Genomic DNA, 19,937 nt, shown 5'->3' on the forward strand with positions numbered 1-19,937 from the left:
TGCAATCCCTATACGAACACTGCAATCCCTATACGAACACTGCAATCACACAGCATCTATACTAGAAACATATAACTGTGTACCTATACTGTAACATAAACTCCATCTTAATGACCCCCCCACTCCCCCTAACAGGTACACGCCCCCATACCTGATCTAAATCCCCATGTAATTAAAATGCTAAAAAGGATCAACATATACTGTGAATCCAACTAAATAGCAGCAATGTATATACACCCTTCTTATATAATATATAAATATATAACAGACCGATATTCAATACAATGACAATCTTATACCCCCTATGGTAATGACTCCCTCTACTGGTCAATCTGTGCATTCCCAGATCAATACATTCTACATCTACTCACACACAGACTACACCTGATCCATATCCCCCAAACTATCTCATAAAAAGTATGATAAATATGATATATAATAAATTAAATATAACATAAATAAAATCAACCCCTAAAAAACACTAACAGTTAATATAAAATCTACCAAATACACAAAAGTTTTCACTATTTTACATGTATGTTCAGTATAAAGGTAATACACTATCAGAAGTTTATTTTTTTGAGGTTCACAAAGAATTTTGGAATTTCCATACTGGATGATTAAAGATGATACGAGTTTGCTTTGGAATTTGGAAAGACATCTTTACAGAGACATTTTGGACATTTATTTTTTGGGACATTTAGTTTGATATATAATAATATTGTTTGGAATTTTTATTTTATTTTACAATTTATTTTATTTATTTTATTGTAAATTGTATTTATGTATTATTTTATTGTATATTGGGATAGATTCATCTATGTTTAAAGAAGAGTTTAGTTACATGTACACATACTTTCAAGGGTGAAAGTTTACTTTTCTTTTGGGTATAGTAGATATTTTTGTAGGTGATAGGGTGCGGAATTCTGTTTATTGATTATTGTGTAAGTAAATGAAATTTGCATCCTTTTTTTCACACAAATAATTTTCCTTTAGTGGTCATTGATCGCCTGTGCACTTCTTATTTTTCACGCTATAAACAAAAAAAGACTGAAAATTTTTAATAAAAACAATATTTTCTCATTTATGTCATAAAAGATATCAAAAAACTCAAATTTCATCATAAATTTAGGCCAAAATGTATTCTGCTCCATGTTTTTGTTCTAAAAATTTCCAATAAGTGTATATTGATTGCTTTGTGATAGTTATAGCGTCTACAAACTATGGGAGAGATCATGGAATTTACACAGCTTTTACTTTCTGACTGCCCATCACATTTCTTGAGGTGCTAAAATACCAGGACAGTACAAACACCCCCAAATGACCCCTTTTCAGAAAGTAGACACCCTAAGCTATCTGCTGAGAGGCATATTGAGTCCATGGAAGATTTTTTTTTTTCCACAAGTTTTTGGAAAATTAAAAAAACATTTTTTTTTTTTTACACAAAGTTGTCACTTAAATTGTATATTTGTCACACAAGCCATGGGTATATGTGGAATTACACCCCAAATTACATTCTGCTACTTCTACTGAGTATGGGGATACCGCATGTGTGAGACTTTTTGGGAGCCTAGTCACATACAGGATCCTGAAATCCAATGACTGCTTTGAAATCCCGAAGGTGCGTAACTTCCTCATTTCACTTCCTCACTATCAGTTTCAAAGGCCCTGAAATGTCAGGATAGCACCCCGCCAAATGACCCCTTTCTGGAAAGTAGACACCCCAAGGAATTTCAAAATAGGTATGGTGAGTATTTTGCAGATCTCATTTTTTCCTACAAGGTTTTGAAATATAAAAAAAGAAAAGCAAAAATATGTTTTTTTATTCATTTTCCAAAAACTTGTGGCAACAAATGAGATCTGCAAAATACTTACCATGCTTATTATCAAATTCCTTGGGGTGTCTACTTTCCAAAAAGGGGTCATTTGGGGGATTTGGTGCTATCCTGGCATTCCAGGGCCTCCAGAACTGCGATAGGTAGTTGTTATAGAGTCATTGTACAAATCCTGTGACCCGACTTGTATCCGGGAATATTGCATGGCCTTCTACTTCCTGCTTCCTGTTCTATGCTGACCTGGATGCAGTTCTGTTGTACAACATGATTCCTCACACCAGCAGCTTGTGTTGTCTTCATTCCTGTACATGAAACATGGTGTCAGAAGTGACTGGAATCAGGACTGAGCCTCTTGTTTGGAGCGCAGCAGCTTTGGGAAACACAGGTTTGTGAACTACAGCCTGAGACTGAGGATTGTCTGAGATTTGATAGCTCAGAGGCTTCCTGACAATATGGCTGCCATGAATGGCATACCTCCCCCAGAGGGGATGACAATGAGTGGGGATTGGAGCAGCAATTGGGAATCTTTCAGAGCTGAATGTGAAGATTATTGTCTGGCTACAGGCTGGAATGAGAAATGTGCAGGAGTGCCGGCAGCAACTCTGAGAAGAGTCATGGGCAGTGAATGCAGGCATGTGTATAAACACAATGTGACCCTCACAGCAGATCAGCAACACAATGTTACAGCCATTGTAAATGTACTGGAAGATGATCTCATACCTGCTACAAATGTCATTTATGAAAGGGATGTGTTTGGATGCTGCAAACAAGAAGAGGGAGAATCTTTGGATCACTTTGTTACACACTGGAGAGAAAAGGCAGCAACTTGTGAATATGGCACTCAGAGACGAATTGATAAGGGACACAATTGTTGTTGGTATAGGTAGCGAGAGAGCACACGCAGGCGCCTCCTAAGAGAACATGAGTTCACTCTACACACAGCCATTGAGACGTGCCGTACAGCAGAGCTCACTGACAGACGTCTGAAAGTTATGGAACAGGACAGACAACAGACCGACAGCATAAACATTGCAATGCAGCATGGCAACAGGAACAAACTTCAGCAACGCCGCCTGATGAGCACAAATACTGCCAACCCTACAGCTTGCAAATACTGTGGGACTGTGCATGAAAGAATTAAAGAGCCGTGTCCAGCTTATGGGAAGTCTTGGAAGTCTTGTGGAAGAACAAACCATTTTGCTAACGTTTGTTTGTCAAGTAAACGATGGCCATCAATAGGCAAATTACACAACGTGGAGAACACATCCACATATGAGGAAGAGACACACACCACTGAAGTTATATACAGCAGTGAATTGATGGGCGCTGTGCAATCCAGAGGAAAGAAATGGTTTGTCACTTTACATGTCAATAATAAGCCCCAATCCTGTCACCTCCATTCAGGAACAACGTGGGATGTAATGTGCTTCAGAGACAAAATGGTGTCAGCACCAGAAGCACGTCTACTGCCAAGTGACACCAGGTTAAAGTTATACTCCGGTGCGATGATGAAATCTCTAGGGCTCTTCAAGACAGAATGTGCCATACGTGGACTAACACACAAGCTGGAGTGTGAAATTGTGGAAGCCTGCCAAAAGCCACTGTTGTCTGGTTCAACCTGTGAGCGTCTAGGGCTGAGACGTTTCTCCATCCCTGCAGAGCTTAATGTGATGGACAATCTATCCAAGGGGCCCTTGACCAAACAACTGCTGATAAAGGAATATAGTGATGTGTTCACTGGGCCAGTAGAATCTGTACCAGGGGAAGTTCATTTCCATCTTGATGTGAGTGTCCCTCCAGTCTAATGTGCACCACGCAATGTGCCGGTGGCATTAAAACAGGCAGTTAAGGCACAGCTTGACCAGTATGAGGCCAATGGACACTTGGCACCAGTGACTGACCCAACTGGCTGGATAAGTAACATGGTGATTGTAAGGAAGCCAAATAAGCTACGAATATGCATAGATCCCAAACTCTTAAATATGGCACTGAGACGATCTCACTACATCATGCCAACTCTCGAGTATGTTTTGTACAAGCTGCCTAAGGCACGTCTGTTCACGCTTGTTGATGCCCGGGATGCATTTTTACAGTGTAAGTTGGATGATGCAAGTAGTTACATGACAACCTTCTGGACTCCATGGGGCAGGAAAAGATGGCGCAAACTGCGTTTTGGAGTATCAGTTGCACCAGAGGTGTATCAACGTAAACAACATGAACTATTGGCTGGACTCGGTGGTATTGAACCAATAGCTGATGACATCCTTGTGGTTGGCTGTGGGGATACAGATGAGGAAGCAGAGCAAGATCATGATGGCAAACTGCTGGAACTGATGAATCGTTGTAGGCAGGTAAAATTGAGACTTAGCATGAAAAAACTGCAATTCAAGGTCAAAGAAGTCCGCTTTCATGGACACATTCTAATCTGGGAGGGTTTGAAGGCTGACCCAGAAAAAATCAGAGCCATACTGGATATGCCACAGCCAGCAAATGTGAAATCCCTGCAACGCTTCATTGGATTTGTTACCTACCTAGCAAAATTCCTACCACACCTCTCAGAGGTCTGCGAGCCATTGAGAAGGCTTCTGGACAAGGACGCTGTTTGGCATTGGCTTCCTAAGCATGATAATGCAGTGCAGGACATCAAACGCTTGATCACAGACACACCTGTCCTGAAGTACTATGACGTTACAAAACCTGTAACTATTCAAAGTGATGCCAGCAAAACTGGACTTGGGTGTGGTCTATTGCAAGCTGGCCAGCCTATCGCTTTTGCTTCAAGAGCACTGACTCTACCGAACAAAACTACGCACAAATAGAAGAGAAATGTCTGAGTATAGTGTTTGCCTGCCAGCGCTTTCACCACTACCTCTATGGGCACGACGAGATCACGGCAGAAACTCACCATAAACCTCTGATTTCTATTTTCCAGAAACCACTTTTGTGTGCAGCCAAACGTCTACAGAGCATGTTGTCACATTACAAAACTATTGCCTAAATGTTGTCTGTAAACCTGGTCCTGAAATGTACATTAGTGACACTCTTAGCAGAGCTACAGCAGCAGGTGGTACACCTGAGTATGCACAACACACAGTTTGCAATGTTCAGCGGGACTTGGAGGTCCTGTCACAGATTAATCATTCAGACTATTAAACGTCACGGACCAACGATTGCTTCAGATAAAACAGCACACTGAAACCGATGAGAGTCTGCAGGCTCTTAAATATGTTGTTCTGAATGGTTGGCCTGATTCCAAGTTGGAAGCCCCATTACTTGTGAGAGAATATTGGACTTTCAGAGATGAAATCGCCATTCAAGATGGTATATTGTACAAGGGGCCAAGGGTCATCATTCCTAAATCTTTAAGATGGGAGATGCTGACTCGTATTCATGCCAGTCACATTGGTGGAGAAGCATGCTATAGGCAAGCACGTGATACCCTATACTGGCCCAACATGCAGAATGAGATTAGAGACTTTGTTAGCTGTTGCTCGGCATGCAATGAATATGCGCAGGCACAACAGAAAGAACCTATGATGTCACATGTGCTGCCCACCCGGCCTTGGCAAATTGAAAGCGTGGACTTACTGAATTATGCTGGGCAGGATTTTCTACTAATTGTTGATCACTATTCCGACTTTTGGGAGATTGAGCTACTTCCTAACCTGTCTGCTGATACTACCATCAAGCGTTGTAAAGCACAGTTTGCACGTTATGGCCAGCCGGATAGAGTCATCTTGGATAATGGACCTCAATTTGCATGTGAGCAATTCAGACGTTTCTCTACAGATTGGGGATTTGATCATGTTACCTCATCCCCGAGGCACCCGCAAGCAAATGGCAAAGCGGAATCGGCTGTCAAGATAGTGAAGAATCTTTGTAAGAAGGCCAAGTTTGATGGTACTGATCCGTGGAAGGCCATTCTACATAGGAGGAACACCCCATCTGAAGGCATGGACAGCAGTCCTGCACAGCGCTTGATGTCTAGGAGACTGAAGACTTCATTGCCTGTGGCCAACATATTACTTGATCCTTGTGTGGTTACAGGTGTCCCGGCGAAATTGCAGCGGAGGAAACAGATTGCCAAACTGTCATCCGATGTGTCTGCTAAAGACTTACCTGAACTAAGCATTGGAGAGCCAATCCGTATGAAGCCGCTTCCAGGTGACAGGACCGGTCGCTGGAGACTGGGTTCCTGTGTTCAGGGGGTTGGTCCTCGATCATATCTTGAGGATGTAGAAGGCAGTCTTTACCACCTCAATCGAGTGGACCTGCGAAGGGCAGAACGATTCACCGCACAATCCTATGAGCATCCTGCACGTGATCCTCCTGAGGTGCTCAATGCCCCGAGTCCTACTGGACCATATACTCAAAGCAGAGAGAACTCTGCTGTCATATCGGGATACAATGAGGATGACATAATGCAGCCACATATCCCAACAAGTTCTTCTCTGCCAAACACACCAGCCAGGAAAGAGGGTCACTCCTTATCAACACCTTCTGGAGCTGAACGGATTTCCCCAGGAAAATCCCTGTGGCCTTGCGTAGTGGTCGAGTTTCCAGACCACCAGATAGACTCAATCTGTAGTGTATCTACCAGTCACACAGCATGCCATGCTCAAGACTGTTCAGGATCTGGTTTAGTTTCATTGTTTACAAGGTTTGAATGGAATGTAAAAAAAGGGAGATGTTATAGAGTCATTGTACAAATCCTGTGACCCGACTTGTATCCGGGAATATTGCATCTCCTTAGACTTCCTATTTCATGTTCTATGCTGACCTGGATGCAGTTCTGTTGTACAACATGATTCCTCACACCAGCAGCTTGTGTTGTCTGCATTCCTGTACATGAAACAGTAGTCAGGAAGGGTAATGAGGAAATAAAGCCCTTTAAAAGCCTGAAGGTGCTTATTGGATTTTGGGGTCCTGTACTTGGCTGGACTGCCAAAACGTCTCTCACATGTGGTACCCCCATACTCGGGAGAAGTAGCAGAATGTAATTTGGGGAGTAATTCCACGTATACCCATGGCTTGTGTGAGCAATAAATCATTTATGTGACAATTTTGTGTAAAAAAAAAAAAAAAGGTAATTTTCCAAAAACTTGTGGTAAAAAAATAATTTCTTCTATTGATTTAACATGCTTCTCAGCAAATAGTTTGGGGTGTCTACTTTCCAAAAAGGGGTCATTTTGGGGGGTGGGGGCATTTTATGCCCAGCATTAGAAATTTTTGCCACACATCACTCACTCTTCTAACCACCTGAAGACCAAGCCGTTTCTGACACTTTTTGTTCACCTGAAAAAAAATCAGTCTTTTTTGCTAAGAAATTGTAGCAGCGATTTTTCAAAGCAATTTTTAAAAAAAAAATACACTTTTTTACTTTTAATGCACAAAAACACAATATGTTGGCCAATTATTTGGTAAGGTATAAAAGATACTGGTGTGCCGAGTAAATAGATACCAAACATGACATGCTTTCAAACTGCGCATGCCCCGTGCAATGGCGACAAACTGCATACATTTTTAATATCCATAGGTAAGGTTTTAAAGCCTTTACAAGCTACCATTTTAGATTTACAGAGGAGGTCTAGTGTTAGAATTACTGCCCTTCATCTGACGTTCGTGGTGATACCTCACATGAATGGTGCAACCGTTCTCTCCATACTGGCACAGGGTCAATGCTCATGAACGCAGAAACGCGCGTGCACGGGGGGCAAGGGTACTTTTTTTTAAAGTTATTTTGATTTTTTTATTATTTTTACACTGTCCCCTTCATTTTATTTTTTTTATCACTTTTAATGCTATCACAGGGAATGTAAATATCCCCGATAACCTCAATGGGCATTGTCATAGATTCTTTTTTGAGAAATCTGGGGTCTATCAGATTAGATATCTCCTCTGCCCTTACATTATCTAATCAAACCAAGATCGGTGTGATCAGATGCTTTCCCAATTTACAAATGGCGCTGTTTATATCCTGCGAAACTGAAGTGATGAAATGCTTGTAGCTTCTGATTTCCTAGACTATAGAGATGATTGGCACCATTTTGGTCTCCAATCAGCTCTATGGTCAGCTGGCAGAAACACCGGCTGCATTCTCAGGTTCCCCCGATGGCATGGGACTGCATGAGAAGGCCGTGGAAGGCAGCGGGGGAGGGGGACATCATCTCCCGCTGCTTATAAAAGCAATCCTGCAGATAATTAGCCACTAGGATTGCTTTTACATGAAAGTCGATCGCCAGCTGAAAAAAATGATACCAGGATGATGCCTGCAGCTTTAGGCATCCTCCTGGTATAACCATTCAAAGTCCAGTGATGTACCAATACTGCAGAAAATCGTCCTCAGTAGGAAGCAGGAATGAACAGGTTAAAGCATCAAACAATGATAATGCCTGTAATGTCCCGATAAACAAGAGAGCACAAATGAAGCCAAGTGTCTGTATGTCTGAGAAGGATTGAACCTGTCCTATGCCAAAAGGTAAGGGGGGGCAGAATGTTTGTGTTTCTGTATTACAGCCCACAGAATCCTCCACAATGAAAACGTGACAAGCCGTCCAAGGAGCTTCCATGTGAAGAAGAAGGGGGGGTCAGCGGATGAGACAAAGCATAAAGACACCTTCACTTCTCACCCAAGGTACCTCTGCCTATTACAGGACATTGACAAAAGGTATTCCATTGAAGTGGAATGACATCATCATTTACCAAAGATCATGGCTTTATTAGACACGGGGAGCCAAGCAACTATTAGAACTCAGAAAGATTTCCAACAAATCCAAGACTTCTCTTCAGGGAAATATAAAGGTGAAAAGTTTCCCAGCAAAACCTGTGAGTGTATCCGGTACAGCCATGAAGGTATCAGGTACGGCTTGGCTACATTTCATAGTGGGAAATAAAAGAATCTGCCATCCCACACTGCTAGTTGGTTTGCCCTATGACCCCTAATTATTGCTATAGATCTCCTTCAGAGATGAAACCCTGTCATTGATTTTATCAGTGAGGTTATATGGTCACAGGTCAATGTGCCAATTAATTATGAGCACTCCCAATCCTATCACAATCCGTGTAACTGCCACGTGATGGAGGAAAGACCGGACTCTATTGAGGTCCATTTCAGGAACAGCCAAATTCCAGATGTTTCCTTCTTACAGGCAACACCTACCTCCACCTTATGTGGACAGGAGGAGAACACCATATGTGTGTCCCCTGAAAGAGTCAGAGATGTCTGCCTGGAAGGGGACGTTCTATTCACCTCCATAGAGAAGATACTGACTCTACTGGGTTCAGTAATCATACACAATTCCTAGCAAGGATTGGAAAGGTGAATGAGGATGTGTTCTTTCCCTTCAAAGTCAATGACCTGGGAAGAACTAAAAAGGCTAAACTGGCTTTACGCCGGGAAATAGTTACATTAGTAGAGATCTACTAAAACAAATGTCTAATCCTAAAGTAGTCAGGTATCCCAACCCTCAGGATAACTGGATCCATGATCTGGATAATGACTCCAAAAGTCATAATATTATTGCCAAATGCATGTTATCCATTTCAGTTGGGGGTAAAACGGCCAATCATTTATTCCTGGTAATCAATGAGCCCCGGTATCAGATTTACATTGGCAATGATCTAGTGCATCGCTTTGCCATACACACGGATCTGATAAATTCCACATTGTGGACCAGATTAAAGGGGATCTATGTAAATTATAGATGAACATGAAGCCCTTAAATCATCCCAGATAGTGCCATATGCAGGAAACATATTAGTACCACATGATGTACCTATACAGGTACAAAAAGGACAAAAAGAATCCTGATGTATTTATGTCTCTCAAATAAGATGCAACAATCAGAAATTTTGGTAAATCCTACACCAATGGTGAATATCCAGCCATTGAAAACCCAAATAATTATTAATAATGGAGCCCCAAATGAAATCTCTTTGCCCCAAAACATTATAGTTGGTTTGGCTTTAGATTTAGCGCTGGATTGTGCCCAAGGTTATTGGACAGTCAGGATAAGTCCTGGAGACCAATGCAGACTGGCCTTCACCTTGGATAAAGAACAATATACCTGGACCCGTATGTCTTTAGGTTACATAAACTCAGGCCATGAATTTGCTGGTTTTACATAAGGCCATGCCTGATGCTGCAGAGAGAGGAAATGTAACATATGTGGATGATATTTTACTGAAAAGTACTTCTGTTGAAAAGCATATCCAAAACATGAGACGGGCTAAATCAGCTGAGAGAGGCAGGTGTTACAATGTCATTACAGAAAGCCCAATGGTGCCGTACCAGTGACCTCTGAAGGCCTAAATCCACAAAAGAAGAAAGTGGAGGCCGTGATGAAGTGTAGGCAGGACAGGACAGACAAAGAAGATGGTAAACACACAAAGCTTTATTGAACTAAGGAAGGCACTCAATCAGGGCAGGAAGGTAGCGTCCAGGTACCCAAAAAGGGGAAGAGAGGGGAGGAGCCCAAAATAATTGTAATACAGCCCACGATAGGGTACTTTGGGTAGCGATGGCCCAAACACTCAGGAGGGCAGTCCAGGTAGCTATAATCTGGGCATGCAATGGGGCAGTTCAGGCAAGGGTAATCCGAGCCCACAATAAGGACAGTTTGGGCAAGGGTAAGTTGGGCACACAATAGGGGCAGTTCATGGCACTCCGCAACATGCAGCTTCTACGGACACTCACAGTAAGTTGTTTGCAGACACTCAGCAGCAGGTGGCTTCTAGGGACACTCACAGTAAGCAGCTTGCAGACATTCAGAAGCAGGTGGCTTCTAGGAACACTCATGGTAGCAGGCTTATGGGGACTCAATGGTGTCTTGGCTGTGGAGTCTGACCTCAGCACAGCTCCCACACAGCTCTCTAGGGACAACAGCAGGCTCACAGGGATTCAGAGGGGTCTTGGCTGTTGGGTTTGACCTCAGCTCAGCCCTCACACAGCCCTCTAGGGACAACAGCGATCAGCGGAAACTCAGCATCTAGGGAGGGTAATGGAGGGGCTCTCAGACAGTCCCGGTAGGGAGAAATAAGGGGGGGAGTTCACGGACAGTCCAGGCAGGGGAAACGGGGGTATGGACACTCACAGTTCTGGCAGGGGTTCTTTCTGGCTCCCAGCGGTCATCAACAGGCAACGACAACCCTCAGTACATGGCAGGTAATCCACAAAACACACAGCAGCAATGGGTAATCCTGGCCCCAGAGTATTAGGCAGCGTATTGTGGGGCCCACAGCAGATATTTCTGGTGCATGGCAGCAGTGGGTAGTCCTGGCCCCAGAGTATTAGGCAGAGTTGCAGTGGGTACCGACTGTGGGGGTTTGGCCACAGCTCAGACCCCTCACAGCACCCTGTCCTGAGTGGAGGATGAACACACACCCACCTGGGTCCTGCGCCGGCCTTCTTAAGCGAGTGCAAGACACTTCCTGGTTGCTCTGGCAACGGCCGGTCCAGCGTTGGGTTGCTGGGGCAACGAGGCATGCCCCTTACTCTGGCCGCACTTTCAGGAGTGCAACATTTGTCTCCGGTGGGTGGAGAGCTCGGGAAGCCTCGTGCCCATGCTGCGCCCACCGGGGGGCATGTGGAGACAGGTCGGCAGTACTGCGCTGTAACACCCGGCGGGTGGTCACTTTCCCCCCATCCTGCGCAGCCTTTCTTTAAAGGGTACATCAGGATGTGAAGAGATGACAAGAGGCGGGGGGAGAGGTGCCACTTCTCATCCTATGCAGAGAGTGAGGGGACACAGGGGAGACACAGGCACCGGGGGGGGGGGGGGTGGCAGAAGAGGAGCAGGCACTCCGTGACAGATGTGATGAAGTGTAAAACACCTCCCAACATCAGTGACGTGAGATCACTTGTGGGTGTGATGAATTACTCACGTACGTTTATTGATGACTAGGCAGAAATCAGGAAACCTTTATTGACATTACTAAAGAAGAATATACCATGGACATGGGGGGGGCTCAGGAGCGAGCCATGAATGAGCTGACAAGGAAACTCACCCAAGCCCCGTGCCTGGCTTATCCAGAAGGAGGAAAACCCTTCTATCTGGGAACTGGATTCACAAACCTCAGTATCAATGCTGTACTGGATCAAATACAAGACAATCTGAACAAATCATTGCCTATGCCAGTAATTCCCTGTCACCTGTACACATCACATCCAATGACTGTGAGAAAGCATTACTAGCCCCAGTCTGGGCCCTTCAAAACTGTAAAAGTTACATTCAGGGTGAGGAAATAATAATATAACTGAACATCAATGTTTTTTGGCATCTAAATAAGCACTTCTTCGTTTTTTCTTAATGCACTACTTCTCTAAGCTCTCTTTTAATAAGATGCTGGAGATAAAAAATGCAAAATGTTTACTATTGTTATTTATTTTATTCAATGTTTTTTGGCCATCAAAAGAGGCACTTTTTCTTTTTTCTTAATGCCGCACTTCTCTAAGGTCTCTGCTGGAGATAAAAAATACAACATGTTTACAGTAATTATTATTCCATGTTTTTGGCATCAAAATAAGCACTTTTTCTTATGTTATACTTCTGTAAACTAAACTTACATCCTTTAAAAGAGACTTTACTGCAGTTACTAAAGATGCAGGAGATAAACAAAAAAATACAAAATGTTCACTGCAGGTTTAAACCTGTAAAACTTGATATTTTGATTGCACCCGATTGATATTAAGCTATTGCTGTGATGTTTAAATTGACATAATAAAGTTATAATTGCAGTTTTTTTATATTTTGGACTCTTTATTCTAAAGAAAAATGTAATTTTATAAGCTTTAAGGGGGTGTGGTTGGGGGCAGGGCTAGGGACAGGGTTGGGGGATGGGCTGGGGGTGGGGTTGGAGGTGGACCTGGGCAAGGTTGGGTGGGGCAACTGGTGGAGAGTAAGGTTTGTGCCTGGCTAGTAGGTCTAGACTCAAAATGGTTTATCCGGATGTATACAGTATATATATGACAAGGTAGACTACTTCATGTAACATTACATCTTCATCTCAGATTGTAAGCGGATTGGATTGGCCTGTGTATGGGATTCCAGATCAAGTCATGGCAAGGTACACGTTGAGCGTTGAATATCTGGGTGTAGAGAGATCACGGGGGGGATTTGTATATCTGTTGTCACATGTTGCTGAGTTACTGATTTCTTACACGACATTTCCAGACAGTTGGATGTAATTCATTAATATTTGGAAGTAATTGCTGGCTTGTATTTCTCCCCATTATTGTGGATTAGATCATTGTACTGTTATCTTGTATTGTTTATTATTTATCATCACCTATTAGATTTCATCCCCATTTTGTACTGATTTATATTATTAATAAATGTATATTTTTGCACATTATTGTGTTTTATTTCATCTTCCAATTATCACAAATACAGAACTGGGATGTCAGTTACTTTGTGAGAATTAGTAGGGAATCTCCTTCATTCCAGATCCCGCCTGTTTCCATGAATTGTATACGGATTATTTCCTCACAGATAAAGTTCTGACAATTTGTACCGTTCTGGTGTTTTTGATCCTCAGAAATGAGATCTGCCGTCATCAGACATGATGGATTTTCAGACATCTATCCCATAGTTTGTAGACTCTATAACTCTCCTACACACTGAATCATAGACACTGATTGGGGTTATTGTACCCAAGAAATGGCGCAGAATACACCTTTGTCTACATTTATAAGGAAAGACCATTTATTTGTAACAACAAGAAACAAAAAAAATGGTAAAAAGTGGTGTTTAAATATCACCAAAATAAATATCTATTTGTGTGAAAAAATTACAAAAATATGATTTGGGTACAATGTTGCATGACTGTGTAATTGTCATTCAAAGTCTGAGAGTGCTGATAGTTACCAGTCGGCCTGGGCAGGAAGGGGGGGAAGTGTCCGGTATACAGGAGGTAGAACCATTTTTTTTTAAAAAGACCTCCAAGTGTTTGTGAAATCTCCCACCACAAAATGTACTCAGCCAATCACAGGGCAGGACTCCATTTTTATTCTTCTCCTGCTATCAATGGCCAACCCGATCCTACACTTCATCCATGTCTTTTGGGGCCTCTGATCTCCTTATGGACTGTTTGTTCCATGATGAAGATCAGCCATGGAGTATATCTGAGGTGTATATCAGGGTGTGCTTCTTCCCCACATGAGAGCTGGGATGTCCAGCAACATTCATCTAGAAGACATTTCCCACACTCAAGGCACTAATACACCTCCAGGGTTGTGTGGGGCCCCTGATGTACAGGAAGACAGGACTTCAGTGAGGAACATTTCCCTCACTCAGGACAGGAAAGTGGCTTCTCTCCCGTGTGAGATCTTTGATGTTTATGAAGACTGGACGTCTGTGAAAAACATTTCCCACACTCAGGACAGCAGTACGGCTTCTCCCCTGTGTGAGATCGCTGATGTGTGTAAAGATTGGAAGACTTTGTAAAACATTTCCCGCACTCAGGACAGGAATACGGCTTCTCCCCCGTGTGAGATCTCTGATGCTTGTTAAGATTGAACTTATCTGAAAAACACTTTCCACACTCAGGACAGGAATATGGCTTCTCCCCAGTGTGAGATCTCTGATGTGTGCAAAGACTGGACTTCTGTGAAAAACTTTTCCCACACTCAGGACAGGAATGCAGCTTCTCTCCCGTGTGAGATCTCTGATGTGTGTAAAGACGGGTCTTCCTTGAAAAACATTTCCCGCACTCAGGACAGGAATACGGCTTCTCCCCCGTGTGAGATCTTTTATGCACATTAAGTTTGGATTTAGAACAGAAACCCTTCCCACACTCAGTACAGGAGAACCTCTTCCCTGTTGGAAGGCCGGCCCGGTCCCGCACAGTCTGAGGTTCCTCAGGATACGAGGAATCCGATGGTCCATCTACACTGGGTGGTGCCGGATGGACATTGGAGGGAGCCGGGTTTTCTCCTGGACTATACTGTGTGATGTCCTCATCTTCTACTTTCCAGTCTGGAGACAAAGTGAGACAATCCTCGGAGGTTTTCCTCATCTCCCGGCCATGGACTAAAATACAAAGACAAAGAGGATTACTAGACAGGAGCTGATTGGTTCCCCCAAACCAGGACTCCGCCCACATCAGGCAGCTTGGTCTCTGAGGAGCTTACAATTCCACCCTCAAGGGAACTAGGAAATGGCTCCTCTGATCTCCTACCAGGTCATTTCTTTATTCATGGACCTTAGTCAGAGAGTGAGGAAACAACCAGAACTGTCTTTTATAGGAGGGACAGTGATGAGGGGATTATAGGACGAGGGTCCCCACCCCCTCTATCACTCATCATGACAGAGGCATGCCTGTGTTAGCAACATCACAGGAACATATGCCCAGCAATCATCTTTACAGTCATGGATTTTCTCCTGTTGCCCCTTTACTACACTTTCCAGTTCGGAACATTTTTCTTGGTAGGCTATAGCGGCCTCCATGTTTGGATCAGATTTTTCTGTGCTGGTCAGAGCTCAGGCTCAGAGACCAGTATTTATAGAAGAAGACCAACCAACAGGATAGGTATACAGGCAGGTCACCATGACAGATGACGTAGGCTCACCCGAGGTGCGGGGTTCAAGCACTAACCAGTATCACCAGAGCTCCAGATGGTGGGTATGGGTTTTGCTGCGTGTTAGTACCAGGTCACAGTAGTAGTAAATAAACAAGCCAAGGGTCAGTAACAAGTGGTTCCAGGTCAGTAGTGAAGGTACAGAAGGTAGCAGGAGAGACAAGGGCAAGATATTGGATGGAGAAGGAACAATAATCTGCCAACCAGGAAGTGCAGAGACATGGCTTAAATCAGGAAGTTCATGGGAGGAGCAAAGAGTTCAAGGCTCAGCAGAAAACAAAGCAATGGATTAAGCAAAGTGCCGTCCATTATATCAGGTAGCTCAGTGCGAAGAGTTACTACCAGACACAGTACAGGTCCTGGGTTCAAGTCTAGGCTCTGACAGGTGTCTACGTTGAGCAGAGGCAATGAATTAATATTTAGCTTCCAGCTGAACCCCAGAATCTCCATAAATCCAGTCTAGATACATAAATTGTGTCTGCAGCACAGAGAAGGAAGATTATCCGAGAGAAATCCAGGAATACAGGACGGGGAACACAGCTCAGGAAAGTGACCAGGGGATTACAGGCTGATATCACCCAGTCCCCGCCCTACTCTGGACCAATCAGTGAGCAGTATGGGTGGAGGAATGGATTTAGTGTTCATGACCCACCTGTGCTGATCTCTGTAGGAGTGTCCTCCTCTATAAATGTCCCCGTTATTCCATCCTCCTCCATAGACTGCTGATCATCCCTCACATACGCCTCTTCTTCTTCTGATTTCACCTCAACTTTTATATACATCAGATCTTCACTCTAAACCAAGAGAATGAGAAATTTCACCAAATATATAAATATAAGATTACATGAAAAATCCCCACATCATCTCCACAAGTCCATGTTCTAGATGCTCCATCCCACCAACCTTGTAATGGTGAGGGATGGTGTGATCTTCCTGTGTGGAATCCCGGGAATACAGAGGACGGGGACATCTCTCTGGTGGGTTCCTGGTATTAGGTGGCTCCATCATATCCTTGTGTCCTTCTGAAAACTCCTCCATCACTCCATACTCCTCATCCTCCTCTTTATACTCTTCTTTAACATCAATATTATCATCCCCGAGGATTCCACTCTGAATATATAATAAAATGACATCAATGGTAACAATGCAGATAATGTACAGATCCTAATGATACTATCAGTGATTGGAGAATGTCCCAGAATTCCCGGCACCGCTCACCTCTCCTGTCAGCAGCTCCATCATCTTCTTGGTGACTTCTAGAATCTTCTGCATGTTGTGTATCTCAGGGTTTAGGGAGTCACATGGAGGCACTGTGATGGTCATATGATCACCTGACTTCAGAAGAGGAAATCTCTGTATTGAGGAACCAATAGAAATATCATGTTAGAATCCCAGAATCCTCCTCACCTCTCCGCTCAGGTCTGTGTTTTATTAATAGAGATGAGAGTGATGTCATGTGACCTCCCAGAATCCTCCTCACCTCTCCGGTCAGGGTTGTGTTTTATTAATAGAGATGAGAGTGATGTCATGTGACCTCCCAGAATCCTCCTCACCTCTCCGGTCAGGTCTGTGTTTAATATTAGAGATGAGAGTGATGTCATGTGACCTCCCAGAATCCTCCACATCTCTCCGGTCAGGTCCGTGTTTTATTAATAGAGATGAGAGTGATGTCATGTGACCTCCCAGAATCCTCCCCACTTCTCAGGTCAGGTCCGTGTTTTATTAATAGAGATGAGAGTGATGTCATGTGACCTCCCAGAATCCTCCTCACCTCTCCGGTCAGGTCCATGTTTTATTAATAGAGATGAGAGTGATGTCATGTGACCTCCCAGAATCCTCCTCACCTCTCCAGTCAGCAGGTAGATGATCTCCAGGGTGAAGTTTAGTATCTTCTCAGTCATGTGACTCCGGTCCTCCTCCATCCTCATTGGTGCCATCATGTGATCTATACAGGTCTCCTTGTAGACGGATAACTTTGGGAAATGAAAGTAAGAATGATTTGGATGGTATTGGTCACACAATAATAGGATGTGGATGTGAGGGGGGAATAGGAGGGTTGATGGACATTGAAGAACTACTCCCCCCATGGGAACACGTTTAGTCTGGACTGTTTAGTGTTTACTAAATCTTCAAGGTCCCGGGACCCTCTTGACCTGCTGCATCAGAAATCCCCTTTTCTCTGTTGGGTTTGTTTGGTCTCTGAACTGGTTTTGATGAGTTTTAGATCTGCAGACAAGGAATGATAAATACGATCCTTCCTATGACCTGTTTGCTCTGAGGCAGTGCAGTGAGAATGTTGAATTGCTGATTTTTGGCTGGAGTTGCTGGATAATCAGGATAATTGGCAGAACTCCAGCTGCAAGGCTCCAATCTCCAGCAGCCTGCTGACTGACAGGAGTGATGTCACTGTCACTCTCTTCAGTAAGAGAAGGGATTGGGTAGCAGGAGGATGCTACTGGTGGAGTAGAGAGCTGTGGGGGAGGAGTCTGTTCTCATCTCTTCTATGTGTGGGTAGGAGGAGGACAGCAGGGGGAAGGGTTTGATCTCTTAGTTGCCAAGTATTCTGACATTTCCAGGACATTGTACAGAGGGGCAGTGGATTTTTGAGGTTCTGAATTCTAGTACCGGGCACTGCCAGATTCTGTGTCATGGGAAGGTATTGGACTGTCCGCCCATTAAGCATTAACCTCTTGCCGTCCACCTGCTGTTTATAAACGGCAGGGCGGTGGCAGTCCAGGGTCGGGTTGCCGTTCATAAACGGCACCCGCCTTTTCTAGCTGTGCGCGCTCCCTGGGAGCGCGCGCCATCGCGATCCGGTGCCCGCTGTGTCCTCCGGACACAGTGAAACACCGATCGTCGGACGGGACCTCTGTACGAGGTTCTGATCATGTGATCACTGATTGGCGAATCAGTGATCACATGCAAAGTAGTAAGGAAGATGTCACTTGTGACATCATTGCTTACTATGTGTGAAATCTGTGAATGATCACAGAGGTCACATGGTACAGGGCTATTCACAACAGGCTTGTACCATGTGACAAGCTGTGACCACTCACAGCTCACTCAGTAATTCTCAATGACTGCAAGAATGCAGACAGGGAGAAAGAGAAATGATTGCTTTTACATCCTATATGGGTGTAAAAGCAATCAGTGTAAAAAAAAAAAAAAAAAATCTTCATCACCCTCCACAAGTAGTACAGTGTCACCATGGTGACAGTGTACTGCTAGGGTGACAGTATGTAAAAATAAAATAAAAATAAAAAATAATAATATAAAAAAATAAAATAAAATGTAAAAAAAAATGTTTAAAAATTATAATTTTTGGTTATAAACTAATTTGGATTTTTTTTTTTACTAAAAAAATAACGGAATAAATTTTGGCTAAGATTTATGATGAAATATTATTTATTTGCAAAATTTTATTTAAAAAAACACTTTTTTTCAAAATTTTTGAACTTTTTCATTTACATAGTAAAAAAAATAAAAATCCCAGCGGTGAATAAATACCACCAAAATAAAGCTTTATCTGTCTCAAAAAAATGGTAAAAAATTCATATGGGTACAGTGTTGCATGACCGCGCAATTGTCATTCAAAGTGTGATAGCGCTGAAAGCTAAAAATTGCCCTGGACAGGAAGGGGTAAAAGTGTCCGGACAGGAAGTGGTTAATGCTATGCAAACAGACCTCCCCAAGGACCAAGTGTCCTTCTTTGTTCTATTTTGTGTCTTGCTATATATTTGTTGACCAGTGAGATGGTGAGGTGAAGAATCCCTACATGTGCTGGCAGGAGTTCTTTAAGGAGGTCAGAAAAGTAAGTGAAGGTGGGGTGGGAGGACCATCAGAGACCAAGAGTTCCTATGAGCCCTAAAGCCCCCTCTTACCTCAGAGCCTTGCAGCCTGAATACCTCCTCAGAGACCCCTCAGTCCTCTACTTCCCTCAGTATTTCCCTCCCTCTGACACCAATGATGGAACATATTCTTCATGGCCGGCTGGGGAATGTTTTCTTCCTCCTGAGCAGCAATGTAAGGGGCTCTATGCTCCATACTCCTGACCCCGGCACTCCATCATTGTGTTGGCTGCATAGTGTAATGATTGCCCATTGGCTGCCTGTGTAGTGTCATCATTGCCCTTTGTAGGCCATGTATGGTCAGGATGGTCCTTGTCTTGTCTATTTATTGTCAGTGCTGTTTGTTTAGAGGACCATATTACTAGAATTTATCTCCACAATGAGGGGAATGTTCTGCCCCTGAAGGGGTTCATCTGGGTTCCCACACTATATATATGTGTATCATCATCTGCTGGAGATAAAAGACATCACAGTGACTATGGAGGAAGAGGACGGACATGACTATGGAGGAAGAGGACGGACGTGACTATGGAGGAAGAGATAGGACGTGACTATGGAGGAAGAGGACGGACGTGACTATGGAGGAAGAGGACGAACAGGACTATGGAGGAAGAGGACGGACGTGACTATGGAGGAAGAGGACGGACGTGACTATGGAGGAAGAGGACGGACGTGACT

General features: G+C 43.6%; 2 protein-coding genes across 2 annotated transcripts in view; both read right to left on the reverse strand.

Annotated features, from left to right (window-relative positions):
- Positions 1 to 19,937, reverse strand: part of LOC149445473 (uncharacterized) — a gene marked incomplete at its 5' end in the record, with an annotated part of 164,533 nt that overhangs the window by 76,713 nt on the left and 67,883 nt on the right. Inside the window, one exon of the mRNA XM_089653775.1 lies at positions 6,637 to 6,646. Coding sequence (XP_089509901.1) covers positions 6,637 to 6,646 — 10 coding nt within the window. The remainder of the gene's footprint in view (positions 1 to 6,636; positions 6,647 to 19,937) is intronic.
- On the reverse strand, positions 14,069 to 14,849 carry LOC149445477 (uncharacterized). The gene has a single exon (XM_089653757.1). It carries the CDS (start codon positions 14,847 to 14,849, stop codon positions 14,121 to 14,123), a length of 729 nt encoding a protein of 242 aa, XP_089509883.1. The 3' UTR covers positions 14,069 to 14,120.

The sequence above is a fragment of the Staurois parvus genome, unplaced genomic scaffold (genome assembly GCF_062004578.1).
Source record: "Staurois parvus isolate SC_StPar_1 unplaced genomic scaffold, SC_StPar_1.0 ptg000720l, whole genome shotgun sequence".
Lineage (NCBI taxonomy): Eukaryota > Metazoa > Chordata > Amphibia > Anura > Ranidae > Staurois > Staurois parvus.